General features: G+C 41.5%; 2 protein-coding genes and 3 non-coding genes across 5 annotated transcripts in view; 3 read left to right on the top strand and 2 right to left on the bottom strand.

Annotated features, from left to right (window-relative positions):
• LOC104942039 (semaphorin-3A-like) overlaps positions 1-9,588 on the top strand; it is a 38,282-nt gene extending 28,694 nt beyond the window's left edge. Inside the window, exons 11-12 of the mRNA XM_010767229.1 lie at positions 8,625-8,636; positions 9,547-9,588. Coding sequence (XP_010765531.1) covers positions 8,625-8,636; positions 9,547-9,588 — 54 coding nt within the window. The remainder of the gene's footprint in view (positions 1-8,624; positions 8,637-9,546) is intronic.
• trnas-gcu (transfer RNA serine (anticodon GCU)) lies at positions 7,835-7,916 on the bottom strand. Its single transcript has one exon. It is a non-coding gene; the product is annotated as a tRNA-Ser (tRNA).
• Positions 9,551-9,623, top strand: trnar-ccu (transfer RNA arginine (anticodon CCU)). Its single transcript has one exon. It is a non-coding gene; the product is annotated as a tRNA-Arg (tRNA).
• Positions 9,624-11,812: 2,189 nt separating this feature from the next.
• The window catches only part of sema3h (sema domain, immunoglobulin domain (Ig), short basic domain, secreted, (semaphorin) 3H), a 31,771-nt gene continuing 26,667 nt past the window's right edge, over positions 11,813-16,916 (bottom strand). The window contains exons 5-8 of the mRNA XM_010767230.1: positions 16,533-16,626; positions 14,484-14,603; positions 13,485-13,630; positions 11,813-12,064 (exon numbers count right to left, since the gene is read on the bottom strand). Of these exons, the coding sequence (XP_010765532.1) occupies positions 11,813-12,064; positions 13,485-13,630; positions 14,484-14,603; positions 16,533-16,626 (612 nt within the window). The remainder of the gene's footprint in view (positions 12,065-13,484; positions 13,631-14,483; positions 14,604-16,532; positions 16,627-16,916) is intronic.
• On the top strand, positions 15,346-15,418 carry trnar-ccu (transfer RNA arginine (anticodon CCU)). Its single transcript has one exon. It is a non-coding gene; the product is annotated as a tRNA-Arg (tRNA).

Below are 16,916 nucleotides of genomic sequence, written 5' to 3' on the forward strand. Positions count from 1 at the left end.
ATATATATATATATATATATATATATAGTATAGTATAGGTAAGGATAATGTGCATATTACTTATATCACTACTTACTTTGAGTTCAGTTGACACATAACTAGCCCATTAATCAACAGGTTAGAATTACACATTTTGGGGCTCACAAATTGAAAGGAATCTTGGAACTGTTTTCTTGTGTTTAAAAATAAATCAGAGTTTCAGAGACTTGAAATGCCAATCATATGTTCATCCTTTTTGCCCCTGTGTTTCTAGTGTTGTATAATTCAGTTGTCAGCTGTCACAGCACAGACGCCACACAGTTTATTTAGATCACAGGTCTTTTGTTTTGCACTTTTGTCTCAGCTAAGGGTTTGGAATGTTTTCATCAACATATCACAACGGAGGAGAACAGAGCACTTTGTCTCCGGTGTGGCATGCTGTGATAATCTATAAATACACAACTTGACTCTGCTCCTAGGTTGAGGCGGGACACATAACTTTAAAAGTCTTGGAAACTCTATAAAAAGGTTTGTACCCGGAAAGTACTCAGGTTGATGTCGAGACACAAAGAGTTTTACAACCTTTGTAGCCGTGAAGGTTGAAATAAAATGTTTTAAAACAATGTTTGGGTGCGCTCTACACGTCTCTGCTTTTATCCTCCTCTCCTTGTTTCCTCTCCTCTCCGATGAAGCAGAAATGTTGTTGTGGTGGCGGAGACAGTGAAGTGTATCACTGTCCCCACATTCCTGACGTTCCCGCTGCTCTGGATGGCCTCCATGAAACTACAGCCCTGCAGGACGTCTAATCTCATCTCATCACACACACACACACACACACACACACACACACACACACACACACACACACACACACACACACACACACACACACACACACACACTTGCCACACACAGGGATTCAGGAGCGCATACACATCAAACAAAGAGATATAAAAGCATGCATTGCCCCCCACACACACCAAACGGCAGGGACCAGAGCACAAAGACGAACACATGCTGATACTGTACGCATAGACAGACACATATACAATCAGTAGGCCCCTCAGGGCAGAGCAGAGAGGATTATGGGTAGTCTGCAGCCTGCAGCATATCACTCCCTCCATTCTTTATTTAAGGTTTCACTCCTTCATAATTAAGTTTGCTTTATCGCTTCTGCTTTTAGTAAATGACAAGGCAGAGGTCTCATTTGTGCATCTTTACTTCTGTTCTGGTCCTCTATCCTACATATGTTAGTCATATGGTAAATCATCCCTTCTTTTCTTACACCTCTTTTCTATAATCTCTAACTAGTTTCCTTTCCTTCTCACATCTTCCAAAATATCTCCCTCCTTCTGTCATCAAAGCCATTATCTTGGCTACATTTTCTATTTTCCCCTCCTTCTACTTTTCTTTATAGTATTTTTTATCTGGATAATATATACACTCTTTGGTGAACGCTTCCACCCAAAGCACATCAAAGTGTTTTCTAAGGAAGGGATATGTCAAAAGAAGGGCAGGAAGATTTACATCTTAACCTGCAGATCTGAGTTTTATAGCCACACATACAGAATGGTGGAAGACCTTTCTGTACAGATCAAAGAGAGAATGTCTTTAAACCTGGCACAAACAACCCCAATAAAACCCATTTGTAAGTGTGCACTCAAACTCTAATCATCAAAATCACATCTTTAGAGGTAGTCAGCCATATTTGGCCACATTGACGACAAAGTGTTGATGCAGTTTATCTGAGGAATGGTAAATAAACCTTCATGTGAAGAGGTAATGAACAAGAAAAGAAGATGCAGCCAGTTCAGATACTTGTTTCTTGTCACTGGAACCTAAGCTCCAAGTGTTTACTTTAACATTTACAGAACATATCTTTTCTAGTGTTTGCATGAGAGAAAAAGTGTCCCGATTTAGTCGTCAGATGGCCGAAACACATTGGTTCATATTAAGATAGATTTGGATTAAAAGTTAACAACTTAGTGTACTTATCTGTATCTTTAATTTGTTAGAAGAGTCTTAAATTAAACAGGTTTTTATGATAGGTGATATAACGGTACTATGTTGCTATTCTTTCTGTGTCTTACTACATACTGTATATCAGAGCAAATTCCTCGTATGTGTAAACCTATTTGGTAATAAAACCGATTCTGATTCTGGATCATTCTAGAGATTAGCTGAGATACCTTAAGTAGATTACAAAGCTTTAAAGGATTTCCGGAACAGACCTCCTTTGAAATCAATTGAATCACAGTATAATGAAATTAGCCTTTGGGATGCGGCCTAGTTGTACCTTCTAGAAACCATTTAAGAGTTATCATCATTTGCAATGGTTATGAAATGGTTCATAAGCCCCCGAGTCGCCTTACATTTTGGTCAGTTGATTTACTCAAATGTTTTCTCTTTTTTAGCAGGGCCACTGTAAACAAAGCAACGCCGAATACTACAACAGAGCCTCTGTGTTGGTTAAAAATACTTTTCTACACTATTCTGTTTTTAATATCATTAATGACCTGTGTTAAAGAACTCGTGACAAAAACAAAAGATTGAAAAGAGAATTAATCGCACAGAAAAAACGTACTGGTATTTTAAGGTGTGTCTTCACGCTAAAAACAAGTTACAGCTGTGGGAAATGGGAACATACATTTTCAAGTCTTGGATAGGGACATGTAACCTGTTAGAAGCACTAGATGAAAAGTGTGGCTACATCAAATTTCATAGCAATTCTTTTAACAGTTTTTGAGGAACTTTAGTCGAAAGTGGTCCAACCGAGAGAATCAACAGACTGCTAGCATGGCTAAATATACTCAACTAAATGTTTTAAAGCCATGTAGAAGCGATGCCACGTATCAAATAAAGTTAATGAACTCAGTTCAAACTTTGGTAAAGCCTGTAGGGAGAGACTCAACGCCTGCCTGCTGCTTGAAAGTTACCCGGTGTCTCTTTCTTCTCTGCACCTCCCTGTGCATTCAGCTTCACATGAATACAAAGTTAAACTTCGGAAGACGAAGACAGAACAACAATTTGCCTTTCCAGACTTTAAAGAAGACGTCTCGGCTATTTAAAGCTCAGCTAGAGAAAAAATCCCCTCTTATGACTCCGTGACAAGTTTTAAATCATGTCCTGATTTAGTGAAGTTCCTCCTCGCTTAAACATCTACCGCCAGTTTGATTTATTAAACTGTAGTGACTTTTATGTCATTAATCTTTAACGGGGGAGGGAAAGCAAACACACATTCATCACAGTGCAGTAAAATATGAGGCCAATCTGCTTCTGTCTCAAAGTTATCTGACCAGGTGAGGCAAGATGACCGTTTCATCATTTATCAAGTTGAAGGAATGCAGAAATAATGTTATTTATGTGTCAAATAAAGCATTTTAATGATGTTGCAGTAACAGGAAAGATGTTCATGCCTTTCTCCTCTCTGTGCTTATCTTTTTAACCACATTATTTTTCTTTCACTGTCAGACAGCAGCCCACTATCATATACTATCGTAACAGTAATCCCTTGTTTTGAGCTTCCTTTCTTTCTCCGAATCCTCTTCTCGCCTTTTCTGTCTGTCTCCTTGTCTTTTCATCAGGTGCTCATCCCTCTTCCCTTTCTGCTCAAATCCACCTGGACTTCCCATGATCCCTTTGGGTGTCTCTCATTCTCTTTGTTTCTCACTTTCGCCATCCTTCCTTCCCTCCCTCCCTCCCTCCTGCTATCTCTCCCTCCCTCCTTCTCCCCGTCCATCTATCTGTCTGGCCTATATTCTCGCTCTCTTGTGTCCTCTTCTCTAAACAAAGCGGCTGTGTTCCCCTGAGGGCCGATAATGCTGTCTGGCCCGTAGACCTGCAGCCCCGGCCCCTATCATCATCTTCCTCCTCATAATTGCCGCAGCCCCTCAAGGCGTACACCCCTATCTTCCTAATTTCTCCACTACTCCCTGAATGCCAGCATCCTCCCACCTCCCTCCTCCTGCTTGTCATCTATCTGACCACACTCCCTTTCTTTATGTCCTCCTCGCCATCTTATAGTAATTTGCCAATAATAGCCCTGCCTCCATCTTGTCTGGTTCTTCCCCCCTCGGCTATTGGCCCTATTCCTTCTGCCACTGCACCTTTTTTGTCTCTGTGACACATTTTCTTCCCCTCCAGCGGCTGCTGTTATCCCCACCCTGATGTCTCTCTCTATTTCACCGTTTATATCCACCAAGGGATCCATTTGGAAGAAGCCTACTCTTCCAAGGTGGCAATGAAGGGCGTTTGACTTGGCGGTAAATGTCATTGCCAGGAACCTTTCGTCTCTTAAAATGCCACTGATCAGCAAATCTAAATGAGAAAGAATATATAAATCAACCAATTATGTATTATGCTGGAGGACACTTTGAATAGTATGGCAGTCCTTAGAGAATGCTTTCGATGCCCATTTAGAAAAAAAGATATATCTTGAACTCTCATTAAAGACTGAGAATCTAGCCAGCAGCTATAAGGCACTTGGCTGAACCCATCTGTAGTTTAAGAGGGTTATGACTTTTAGAAGCTTCATAATCTGCTTTACATTGAAAAAATGTGTACAAATCCATTATTTCTGCATTTCCTACAGAAACCCTTTTCGTTGTCGTCTCCCTCCTCTCCCCTCACTCTGTACCTCACTATCCTTCCCTATTGACCCCATTCCCCTCATTCCCTCCCATCCAGTCTCCCTCCCACCACTCCTCCTCACACCCTTTAAGCTTCACTTCACCTCACTCTGCCCCCCTCCTTGTCCTTTGAGGAAAAATGCCTTTTGTCTGGGTTGGGGTATTTCCTGCTGCATAAATCTCACCTTCATTATTTTTGGGTGATTCCTTCTCCTCCTATTCTGTCTTTCCATTGCACCATTTTTATTTAATTGCAGACCTTTTGGTAGCATCAGCACTTAAACTCATTTCCAACACTCTAGAGAGATTTAAGGAAATGTACAGCCAACGTTAAGTGAGGACCTTTCTTACTTTGATTATTCTTTCTCACCCAGACTTCTGCACTTAGCAATCAGCCATCTCATTCCTCTTTATAATAAGACTTCACTTGTGTCACTTTAGGGCCACCATAGCTCAAGGGGAATAGGAAACTGGTGCCAGCGGGGAAGGCTGTCGAAGCCTCTTAGGCATATTCCTCCCATGCTACTGCAATTTCCACCGAGTCTTAAATAACCTTTAAATACCAGACACATCTCACTTTCTTTATCCCCTTGAGGAATAGATTCTTTAGACCAGAGTTCCTCTCCAACCAAACTTCTTCATCCTCCATTTTCATTTGTATCCTACCCTGAAGACAAATGTATTTCTTATCATCTTCCTAATCAGATATTCCTTCTCTTTCTCCTCAACCTTCTATTTCACATTGTTAACACTTTGATAACAGTTTCTACTTCTTTCCTCGCCTCCTCCCCTTTTTTTCCTTTCCTCTTGCTCAACACCTTGATATAACCTCTACCCTCTCCCTACTTGTCCTACTTTTATTCGCTGTCTCCCCCACTTTCTAAACCCACCTCCCTCCTCTCACCCTCTATCTTTCTCCTCCGTTTCTCCTTCTGATGAACTGGGCTTCCATTCAAGTGTTTTCACACGAGCTTTGACGGATTAAGGAAAGGCTGAATGCAGGCGTCAAAACATGATTAATTTCCTTTAGTATCACAAAACATTTTTTCATACCCGCTTTAAAGTGTTTTGGTTGATGAGGTAATTAAGCAGTAAATAGTGGAAATGCATTACTCAGGTTAATCTTACAGGACCGGGCGACCTGGTGACTCAGTAATACAGGCAACTGCTCTTTCCTCGGTTTAAATATGGACTGAGATGTTATCGCCCCCTCCACTCTCTTTTTTGATCTTTTTATTCCATCTTTATTACCCAGTAAAGTAAATGGACCGAAAGGAAGATACAATCAATCCAAATAAAGCTTTAATTCCAAACTGTTTAAACATGTGTAAAGTGTTGTCTACAGAATCCTGCAAAAGCCTCTTAGTGAGGTCCTTTGCACTGATGTTGGTGAATGTATGTGAACTTACAGGCAGGTCTTATTTGTTCTTGTGATTTTCTTATAATTTTCTGACAAAAAAATCCACCGACTGCCTTTTTGAGATAAATATTATGTCTGTGTAGAAGCACACCGTGGTTGGTTTATTTGTTGTGGCATTTGGAACCAATTTCCAGTCATATTTACATTTGTTTTGAATTGTTTACGACTATATTTGTATCCAAGCTGTCTTAGGGTAAATATAGCTACTGTCTATCTTTCTCTTCATCCTCCTTCAGCCTTACCACTCCCTTTTTTCTTTCCAACTCTTTCGATTTGTCCAAGACTTTTTTTCTGGCCTTTGCAGATCTCATCATAACGGGGCGTGAAGATGACACTTCTCATGTTCTTCATCTTCCCTCCCTTCCATTCGTCATGTTTATCCTCTAAGCTAGGAAAACACACTTCATATTCTTACTCTTCTTCTGCCCACTTCTTCTTTATTCCACTCATCTCCCTAGTGACGTCCAAATCAAATTGAAATATTATTTATTTCCTGTTTGCTCTCCCTTGCCATCGTCAGTGGGTGATGTAGTGACACAGATATGGGTGTTGTCCTATGACGGGAACATTGAATCTATCATACACAGACAAAAATAAACGATAAAAATGCCCAAAAAATACCTCAGTGTCTCTAAATGCCATTACGCTGAGTCCGGCCACAGAGAGCTGTCTGTCTCCGGGCAGAAAAACCTCATAGCATGACTCTCCTTCACAACAACTACTACCACAACAGGGACAACAGCAGTAAACAGCTCAGAATCCTCTTCCTCTGAGCTGGACTCGTGAGTCATTTCAGATTGAATGGGCAACAGGAGGAACGTCTGTCCTCCATGACAGAGAAAATATGAAACACACGACTGGAGGTTTATTTGAACAATTGTGGCTCAATGACGTTGGACGTATAATTTCACACAATAAGTGACATCGTAAACATGTGCGGTGAGCCTCATGAAAGTGAACCTCAGACACAAAACAACTGAACAATCAACTTCAGGCTGTCCTGTGTCATGAGTCAGTCCATGTGGCCATCACTCACCAGATGCTCGTTTCAGAAGAAAGCCAAATGTGAAGGAGTTCAACAACATCTTAAATATGTGAGTCAACAACTACCAAAATAACACTAAAGGAAATAAAACTGGCATTCCTCCAATATGCTGTGCTGATCTAGTGGCCCTATTCTGCTTTATGGTGGCAAAGTCCATAGGGACTTGGCTTGGGAACTGGAAGGTCACAAGTTCAACTCCCGGAAAGACCAAGTGCTACCGAGGTGTCCCTGAGCAAGGCACAGTTTCCTACACTGCTCCCCGGGTGCTGTACATAATGGCAGCCCACTGCTCCTAACACTAAGATGGGTCAAATAAAGGTACAGTATTGTGATTCTGATGTTGATGAATAGCTGAAGGAGTTGCATCTTGTATGATTACATGTGACAAGTACATTGATTTATTTATTTGTATAGCTATAATCTGGCATATAACATGTCTTCTCTTTTTGAGATTAATGTATTTATATTCATGTTCTTTGTTCAATAAAGACATACAATAATAATAATAATGAACATCTATTTGTTGGGCTTCTTCTCCATAGTACAGTAACGTGTACATGTACACAGCACAGCACACACAGTGAAATGTGACCTCTGCATTTAACCCACAGTTCTAGGAGCCATGCTTAAGGGAACCACAGCAGTGCCCAGATATACTTGGAACTTTCCAACTATCAGTTCACACTGCCTACTCGTACACTGTCTGTTCGGGGAGAGAACCTGGTCCCTACAGACTGAGCCTCTGCCGCTCTAAAAGCACTCCGACGAGGATGGGATTCGAACCCACGCGTGCAGAGCACAATGGATTAGCAGTCCATCGCCTTAACCACTCGGCCACCTCGTCCTGTGTGCCATCATTTTATGCTTATAGATCGAGAAGGACTCTTTCTGGCCAGTATTTGAAGAGACAAAATGTATTTTGCTGGTAAGTGAGAAGCAACTGCGCCATCCAATATGTGAACAGAACAAAATAAATAAAACGTTTGTGATGGATTTGACCCACATGGTGTTGAATACTTTCACCTGTAAAAACAATATCAGTGCTGACAGGAGCTGAAACTAAATAAGGCTGTTTTTTTGTACCTGGTTTGTGTTTTACACAAATACACACGCAGAAAAAAAACGCAGAAAACCCACTCACATTTTTTTCATTAAAACGCAGCAATTACATAAACATACATTACAAATATATGTAATTATAATAACATAGCACACTCAAAATGTTCAGCAAATTGTAATAACTTTCACACACACTCTCACCAGGTGGTAACCACCGCTCCGCTGCTATGAGGGACCCGCACACTGTCAGGGGTTTATGGGATTTGTAGTGTTTCTGTGTGGTGGAGCGTGGCAAAAACACAACACTGACCGCATTCTTAACCTGATGGGTTAATCTCCTGTATATGGGTTTGTGGTTTTGTGTGTGTCTTGCTGGAGTGTAATCACAAACAAATCTATGCACACCCTTATCAGATGAGTAAAGCATGGCCACAGGCATGCAGGGCAGAGATGTTTATGCTCCTGACAAGTCAGAACTGTCTTGTGTACACAGGCGGAGGCGCAAGTATGTGTGTAACAGCGCGAAAGCTGTGCGAGTGCGTTCAAATGTGTTTCTGCATAGAGGTTTGACTATGAAAAAGAAAGAGTGTGTGATTTACAGAATGTGTTATTGTACTGTATATGTTCACATAAACAGTCATTCTGTGTGTGTGTTATGTCGTTTATTCTAAGAATCTTCTGTTTACAAAAACAGCAAAGATAAGAAACCGGTCCTGTCTCCACAGCGCTCCCGCCCTCTGTCTGCCAGCTCTCTCACCGAGCAAAAGGTGAGCCGTGTGGGGCTGACAGCAGAGAGGTGCAACAGAAGTGATTTGTATTAAAATCATCCTCTTTCAAAATCAAAGTGAAGTTATGGCCCTGTTTTATACCTAAATAAATCATTTTCTCGGTTGTCTCTCTTCCACTGGCCTCCTTAGCCAGGGAAAAACGCAACAAGTTGGAAGAGTCATGGCAGAAAAGAAGAAACGCTCTAGACAACAGTGCTGATTGTAATGTCTGCAAAATGATAATTACAAGTCAGATAAAAAAGTAAGGTTATTTTCTAAAAACGGCGGCGCAGTGACGACACATTTCAAACACCAGACATACACAACGTGGACCTTCCGCTGCCCACCCACTTTGGACAGGTTTATATGAGTCAACCGTCTCGCCCATCCACATGAGCGTCCACGCCCCCCCTCTCTCTTCTCAGGGAAGTAGAGCATGTTATTTTACCATGAATAATCATCAGTCCAGACATTACAAGTCAGCAAAACAGGGTGTGCGGCAGACAAAGACTGCTGAGCACTATGGCATTGTTGCTTTACTACAACACTCCTTTGTCCCATGTTCCTATTTTTGAAGAGCTTTTCTTTGCCACGTTTGCTCCCTGCTGTGAATGTCCCTCTGTGCATTGTCTATCTTGTCTCTTTGAGGTACGCCCCAGTGGCCTAATGGATAAGGCACTGGCCTCCTAAGCAAGGGATCGTGGGTTCGAGTCCCATCTGGGGTGATTGACAGTAGGGTAGAGTAGTCCAAGAATTCCACAATTCAAGACTCCAATCTGCAGAGTTGTGGGGGAATCCAGCAGCTTCTTCGCAGTCTTCATGTATTGTGCCATGAAGTGATACCGAGCAGATTTAACTTGGCAGTGCATTAAAGATTTCTGCAGTAAAATACGGGAACAATCTAACATTCCTGACCTGTACGAATTTAGTGTTTAACTATATCTGAGCCGGCTAAATCAAACCATAGTGAATAACTAACAAAACAGATTCATTTTTATCAATTCGGGGGTTTTGTAAAACACAATTTAATAGGCAGTATTAAAGAGCCTGTGACACGAACCCAACAACTGTTGTGCAATGAAATAGTGGGCTACTAGTAATCTCGAACCGTCAGTTTAAAAAAGAAAAAGCGATACCGTTTCCGATAAATATCAATAATTTCGAACATCGCGGGAAAATTCCTTCGACTCATTTTGAGGTTTTGGGGGAAGCCGGAAGTGACGTCAATGCGGGAACGCTTCACTGTGCGGCGAGAGAGCCAAACACGGACAAAGTGTGTTGTCATGCGTAGAAATGGTGAATTACTGAGTTTAGGCACGTTAATAACGTTTTAATGAAGTTGACTACAGTATACTCATATTTGTCAGTGCTTTCATGTCAATTCGGCGAACATAAACATAAATGATCGTGGTGAAGATGATGATTAAATTAGGATTAAAAATCGGTAGTGAGAGCTGCTTTCCTCCCGTCGGATGTGATATAAAAACAAATCGATTATTTTTGTAAACTCAAACTCAAGTGGATGACTACATTTATTAGTGCTTTCATGTCAATTCGGCGAACATATGATACATTAAATGATCGTGAGGATGATGATTTAAAAATCTTTTGTTTGAGCCGGTCTGCATTTCCTGATGAGAAAACAAACCTTATGCTTTTTGTAGTTGTAGTACACCAACATGGATTAAACGTGTGTTTTTTTTTACCACAATGTTGGGGAAATTAATGGATAAAATGCACGGATTATTATTATTATTATTATTATTATTCCCACTCCGATCGGGACACTAGGTCCACCGTTTCCCCGCAGCGAGGCTCCCCCTGTTGACAGTTTACGTGGGCTGGGCTGGGTGCAGTGGCGGACTGGCCATCGGGACGAATCCCGATGGGCCGGTACCGAAGTGGGCCGGTCGGATAAGTCACTAGCACATCCCCCACTCCCCCCGTTGACAATTTACTAGTGGTACCGAAGTGGGCCGGTCGAGAGTCCCGGGCTGATTTTTAGTCCCAGTCCACCACTGGCTACATGACCGTATGATCACCCATATTGACGCACCTAATTCTTAAACTTCTAACAGATACAAAATAAACCGATCCTTCAGCCTCATATGAGCTCTCAGACACGTTCAAAATTAAACTGTCATCGCTGTCTGAGCTTGCTGCTGTGTGCGCCATCGTGCGTTTACATGCAGATGCTGGGATCCTGAACGGTGCAGCTGGAGCGCTGTGCCCGCATTGACGTCACCCATAATTTGGCGGGACTTGAAGAATCCCCGAGAAGATCCAGGAAATGGATAACATTGAAGGGCAGATTAATGGTTATCAAAGTACAAATATCCAAAATCAGTTCAGTAACGGTTTTCAAGGGGACAATATTTACTCAAATTGATGGGTTTGGATGATGGGGGAAAATCGTGTCACAGGCTCTTTAAACAACTGCAGACTCCTGTGTGGGTGTGCAGGCCCTTTGAAATGCTACTCTACTTTAAAGGCAGGAGATAACCGTTCACACTTTGATAGTACTGTGTTCACCACCACTGAAATATCACAAACTTGTACATCTTCACCTACAAGTTCAGAGAGAGAGCAAAGACAGGCTTACATCCCAATTTGCTCAAAATACACACGCAAGGACACACACACGCACGGACAACCGGAGGACACTGGCGCGAATCTTCGATAATGAATAAACCCACAGCAACTGAATGTTGAGGCCAGTTTCCTTGGTTACCAAGGCTGAGGAGCGAAGACGGACCTAAGGTGACCGACAGGGCTGTTGATCACCGTGGTAACTGTGGAGCCAAGCAGACTCATGCCATGCAAACTCTCCTTCTTCATTTCAGAATGTTTGTGAGAAGTTCCGTCTCTTTGTGCATCACGCTCATAAACACAAATACACATACCGGGTGGTTTTTTAACTCAATTCCTCTTTTATGAAGCGTTCAGTGGTAGAGATCCAGCTGTTAGTGTGACTGGTGGCTGTTGAGGCCTGTCTGATGTGATTAGTTTTGCATGTAATGGGCTTCTCATTGGATGCTGGTGTGTACTCACGCAGCTGGTCGAAGTGTGTCTGCAGGCCGTCTGGTCCCGGGACCGAACACACCATGCGGGCCTTCTGGAAGGTACTCCACTTGTTGACCAAACTCCTCTGGCCTCCGATGTCATTCTACAGACACATACATACAAAGAGTAGTCTGATTAAAACATGTGTATTTTATATCTGCTTTGGGTCAATCATTACTAATCATTCTCTCTTGTACGTAACATAGATGTCACTGATTTCACCTTATTTTCTAATGATATTAAATATGAACCTCAGGATGACTAGTCAGCTTGTTGAAGCTCAAGGGGATTTAAAGAAAGAGTAAAGAATACAAGCTAACAACATATTAACATTTATTTGTCTATAGTTATGACCTAATATAAACTTTAATTTACAGTTTTACACAAAACAACGCACTTTGCTAACACCAAATACCTGGAAAAATGTGACTGGCTGATTATTTCCTGGTTATTTAATTAGTTGTCTGATCTGTAAAACATCATACAAATGTAAAAACATTACATTATGTTTTCATATTCTATCTATTTCTGCTATCTTGGGCCAGGACTCTCTTGGAAAAGATCTCAATGAGACCTATCCTGCTAAAATAAAATAAAAATAAAAAAACATTTTTGGTTTTTGGTTAACCAACAGCACAAAACTTAATTATATTCAATTTACTAAACAATTACACATATGTAATACTGATAAAAGCGGCAAAACCATAATTGTTTTTGTTGCAGATTATTGCGTTGTTGAATAAGACATTTACTATTTGATGCAAAATGTGTTTACTTAAAGGTGGGGTAGGTAATTTTGGAGTAACCAGCTTGAGTGCGCTAGAATTTGAAAATACACAGCCGGAAAAAAATTCTGCCACTTCCTGACAGAGCCCCTCCTCCAACACACACGAACGCGCACATGACCAATGAGGGCACGAGATAAGTTTGTGCACAGATGGAAGGCTGACAGGCAGGTAGGCCATCCAGTTGTTTTAGCCGGGTCGGCTCAGATGATTGGTGGTGCTTTTTACAGTACTACGGCTTCCACAGATGACATTTTTTATGTATTTTTTGTCAAAACACTTCAGATATTCATTGCTATCGGGACGTTAAGAGCATTCCATGGAATATAACAAAAAGTGTATCTCGAGCCGGTTTCTCAAACTTACCTACCCAACCTTTAATAAAACATTTTTAACATGAACACAAAAATGTGCATACATAACAAGGCAAAAAGAAATCATACAAACACAGCCATGTATGTTTACACATATCCACAAAAAAAGGCATTAGTACAAACAGACACAGCAAACATAAACAGTCCCATATACACAGACATCAAAAGGCACATCTATACAAGCTGGCAGGTGCATCCAATCACACAGAGCTGCTCTTAACGTAAACACTCTCTGAGCAGCACGTAGCTACTCTGCCTGTTCGGACAAACACGTGTTTACGTAAACTACACGCAGACAGTTTCTGATATGAGCACACAAACACAAACCTGTTACCTATCTTTCTCCCACAAACACAGTCCATACCTTGCACACACGTGCCACTCTGGAGTAGAGCACCTTCCCAGCAGCCCCTTCTGCCTCCTGAGCGCGCTCGGTGAAGAACACGTAGACCTTATCATCTTCCGGGTTATCAGTTTCAGACAACGGCGCTACCCGCACAAACTGGGCATCTGGGGAGAGACAGGCAGAGCTGAGTTTACAAACAGCAGAGAGTCAACATGTGTCTTGTTGTTATCAGCTGCACCCGCCGACAGACTGGCCTGAAAAAGCACCAACGCATGAGATGGTTTTAGAGATGTGGATTTAGAGCAATATACATTTGGTTTACAAAGCAAAATGTAAAGAGAAAGACTGTTGTTAAATGAATATCAATCTATTGACACCAAAGAGAATGAGAAGATGCAGAAAAGGCACAGATACTTATCTAGGAGTAGATGTTTAAAATCTACTGATTATTATTTTTTTACCTGCAAAAGAGCAGTAGAAATTAAAATGCTGGTCTGTAAGCTGTTAGCAGTGTGCCACATGTTTTAGTTATAACACAACACAGTACAAAGAAGGCAATCAAGACAAATCCTGGGTAGCATGCTTACAAAATGACCCTAACCCTAACCCTAACCCTAACCCAAGATGAAAAATGATTTAAGTGAAGTTACAATAGTTGCTGGATTATAAAAGGACCAGCCATCCCAGGAGTCTTGCAATTCAAAAACTGTGTTTCAAAGAAAAATAAATCCATTCCTGCACACTTATCTTCTGTGAATTGATCGACCTAAAAAGAGTCGATGCTTGTGATGCTTCAGTCACAAAGAAGGTGTTTTAATGGCAGTACTTTCTGAATACATCAAGGTGATACGTGTTTGCTCTCTTCTTTGTAAAAGAGACAAGCAAGTGTGCCTCTTGCCTTCTAATCATCTTCTTACAAAAACTTTGAATCTTCTTGTGTCATGTGGCCACCTTATGTTACAGATCAGTAAATGTAGGGACTTTTTAAAATGTTCTTTTGGTTCTCTTTGCCCTTACCCTGCAGCCAGGTGGAGTCATACTGCTCGGTGCGGATGACGTGGCGGTTGCCGAGACTACGGAAGAAGGCGGAGTCCCGGCTCATGAAGTCCGAGGTGATCCCAGCATACAGCTCTCTGTCTACACACATTAACAACAGTTTATTTAGGTCACACAGAATGGATAATGTTTAATGACATTTGAAGGTGAAGTTTATTCCAAAAATATTCTCCTCTTTTTGTGAGAGCCCCAGTGAAGTTTTATTTAATGCCAGCACCAAACAGACAATAGTGTCCGAGAATAATTGTATGTCGGTACAGTCTGTAGATGTCAAGAAACGGTGTGCAGCAAAAGAAGACTGCTGAGCACTATACCACTGTTGTTTCAGTACATTACTGCTTCTGTGCTATGTTACCATGTTTTCATTCATTTGTTTTTTGTTTGCTCCCAGTTTAATGTCCTTTTGAGTTTGAGTCCCATCTGGGGTGATTAACCAGCACTTATTCGGAAATAGACAAGATATTTAAATCACATGAAGAGGTATAAAGTTGGGATTGAACATCTTAGAACATATAAGTCAAGCTCTTACAATTGACCTTTTTAGGTCAAGTTCTAATAATTTCCATAAACCTGAAAGTATATAACCCACAAACTGTTTCTATGACTACAGATACAAAGATAGCCAGTTTTAAGGTGGCTCCTGCCCATGCATCTCTGAAAACATCACTATGCTGTCTCTTTATTGTTGTGCCATCTCTGACAGTGGCTCAGTAACCTGAGGGGCCATAATGGACTAAAGCCTATGTTTGTGGGCCCCCTATTGGCACTAGGCTGTGGAACCCTTTGTTCGTGAACGGATTCGGTAAATACAGAGTTGTGCAAAGCCCCAGTGGCCTAACGGACAAGGCACTGGCCTCCTAAGCCACGGATTGTGGGTTCGAGTCCCATCTGGGGTGATTGACAGCTGCTATATGTGCTGGAGAGAATCTCAACATGATACTTTCACTGATTCATGCATTTCCACACCATGAGCTTCTGTTGATTGCAGAGGAACGCTAAAGCCTTTGGAATTTGACATGATATTTCAAATAAATAAAGAAGTACTTCAGTTTGTATTTCACTTTCATGAAGTTGGAAGAGTTACGAGCATCTTATTTGACCTTAAATAGGTCAAGCTCATAAAACATTTGGTCTGAAACCTGAGAGTATATATTCCACAGACTGTATCTGTAGACTGTGCCAATACAAAGACACAAAGTGTAGTCAAATGTCTGACCACATAGCATCTTTTTGTTAGATCCACCCTGACTGGTAAACGTCCATGTCTTTCAAACACAATGCAACCAGTTTATAACACAAGCTTTTTTGTTCAAATGTGTACTCTCCAGCCCATGCTAACTTTTAAAAGACATCACTATGCTGTCTCTTCATTGTTGTGCCGTCGTCCACCTCAGTGGCCTCAGGTAACCTCAGGGGCCATTGTGGACTAAAGCATATGTTTGTGCGATCACATTTGTTCCTTTGTAGTAGAACTCTTTTTACTGAATGGGTCAAAATAAGGTGTGCAAAGCCCCGGTGGCCTAATGGATAAGGGACTGGCCTCCTAAACCAGGGATTATGGGTTCAAGTCCCATCTGGAGTGATTGACAGCTGCTATTTAGCTCTATGCTGTCAGGGATTTACACATTTCTCCCAAGTCTGTGTTGCACGCAGTCTACACTCAACAGACGGAGCACTAAAGCTGCTGCTCAGGCTGCGCCTCCTGTAGAGTAGTCAGGGTGTAGGTATTTTATTCCTCTTTGCGCCCTCAGATTTAATTGCAGATATTATGTTAAGATGGCGTAAAAAAAACATCCAATCAAATTGGTTGTATGATTAACAAAGTCAGTGTACTCATATTTTTCCCAATAGGTGTTTTATAGTGCTGCAACAACAAGCCTATAACTTTGTCTCAAACTGGTCTTCCACACCAACCTGAAAACTCACAGACAAGTCATATCTGTTCCTATGATAACTTATCATTCATAGTTTATTTGTGTTGCTGTTTGGTCAGAAAAACGGTCAGCTTACCAACGACAGCAGAGGCTGTTTTCTGGAACGGATCATAGGGGCATTTCCCTTTCCCACACTCTGTCTGGCTGTAGGAGAGAGTCTGGTGCTCTGCCTGGCAAGGAGAGCAGAGACAGAGGTCACTCAGACAGAGAGGGAGAAAATCAGCCGGACAGAAGAAGACACACCAGAGAGAACAAGTTGTTTGGGCAGACTGACAGGCTGTGACTCTTTAATTTACTCTTTCATCTATGAATTATTTCATTTATCCACACAGAGAAGCATAGCGACTTTTTCAGCTGGTAGAATTAGTCTGCCACACACACACACACACACACACACACACACACACACACACACACACACACACACACACACACACACACACACACACACACACTACTA

The sequence above is a fragment of the Notothenia coriiceps genome, unplaced genomic scaffold (genome assembly GCF_000735185.1).
Source record: "Notothenia coriiceps isolate Sejong01 unplaced genomic scaffold, NC01 NC01_scaffold00004102, whole genome shotgun sequence".
Taxonomy (NCBI): Eukaryota; Metazoa; Chordata; class Actinopteri; order Perciformes; family Nototheniidae; genus Notothenia; species Notothenia coriiceps.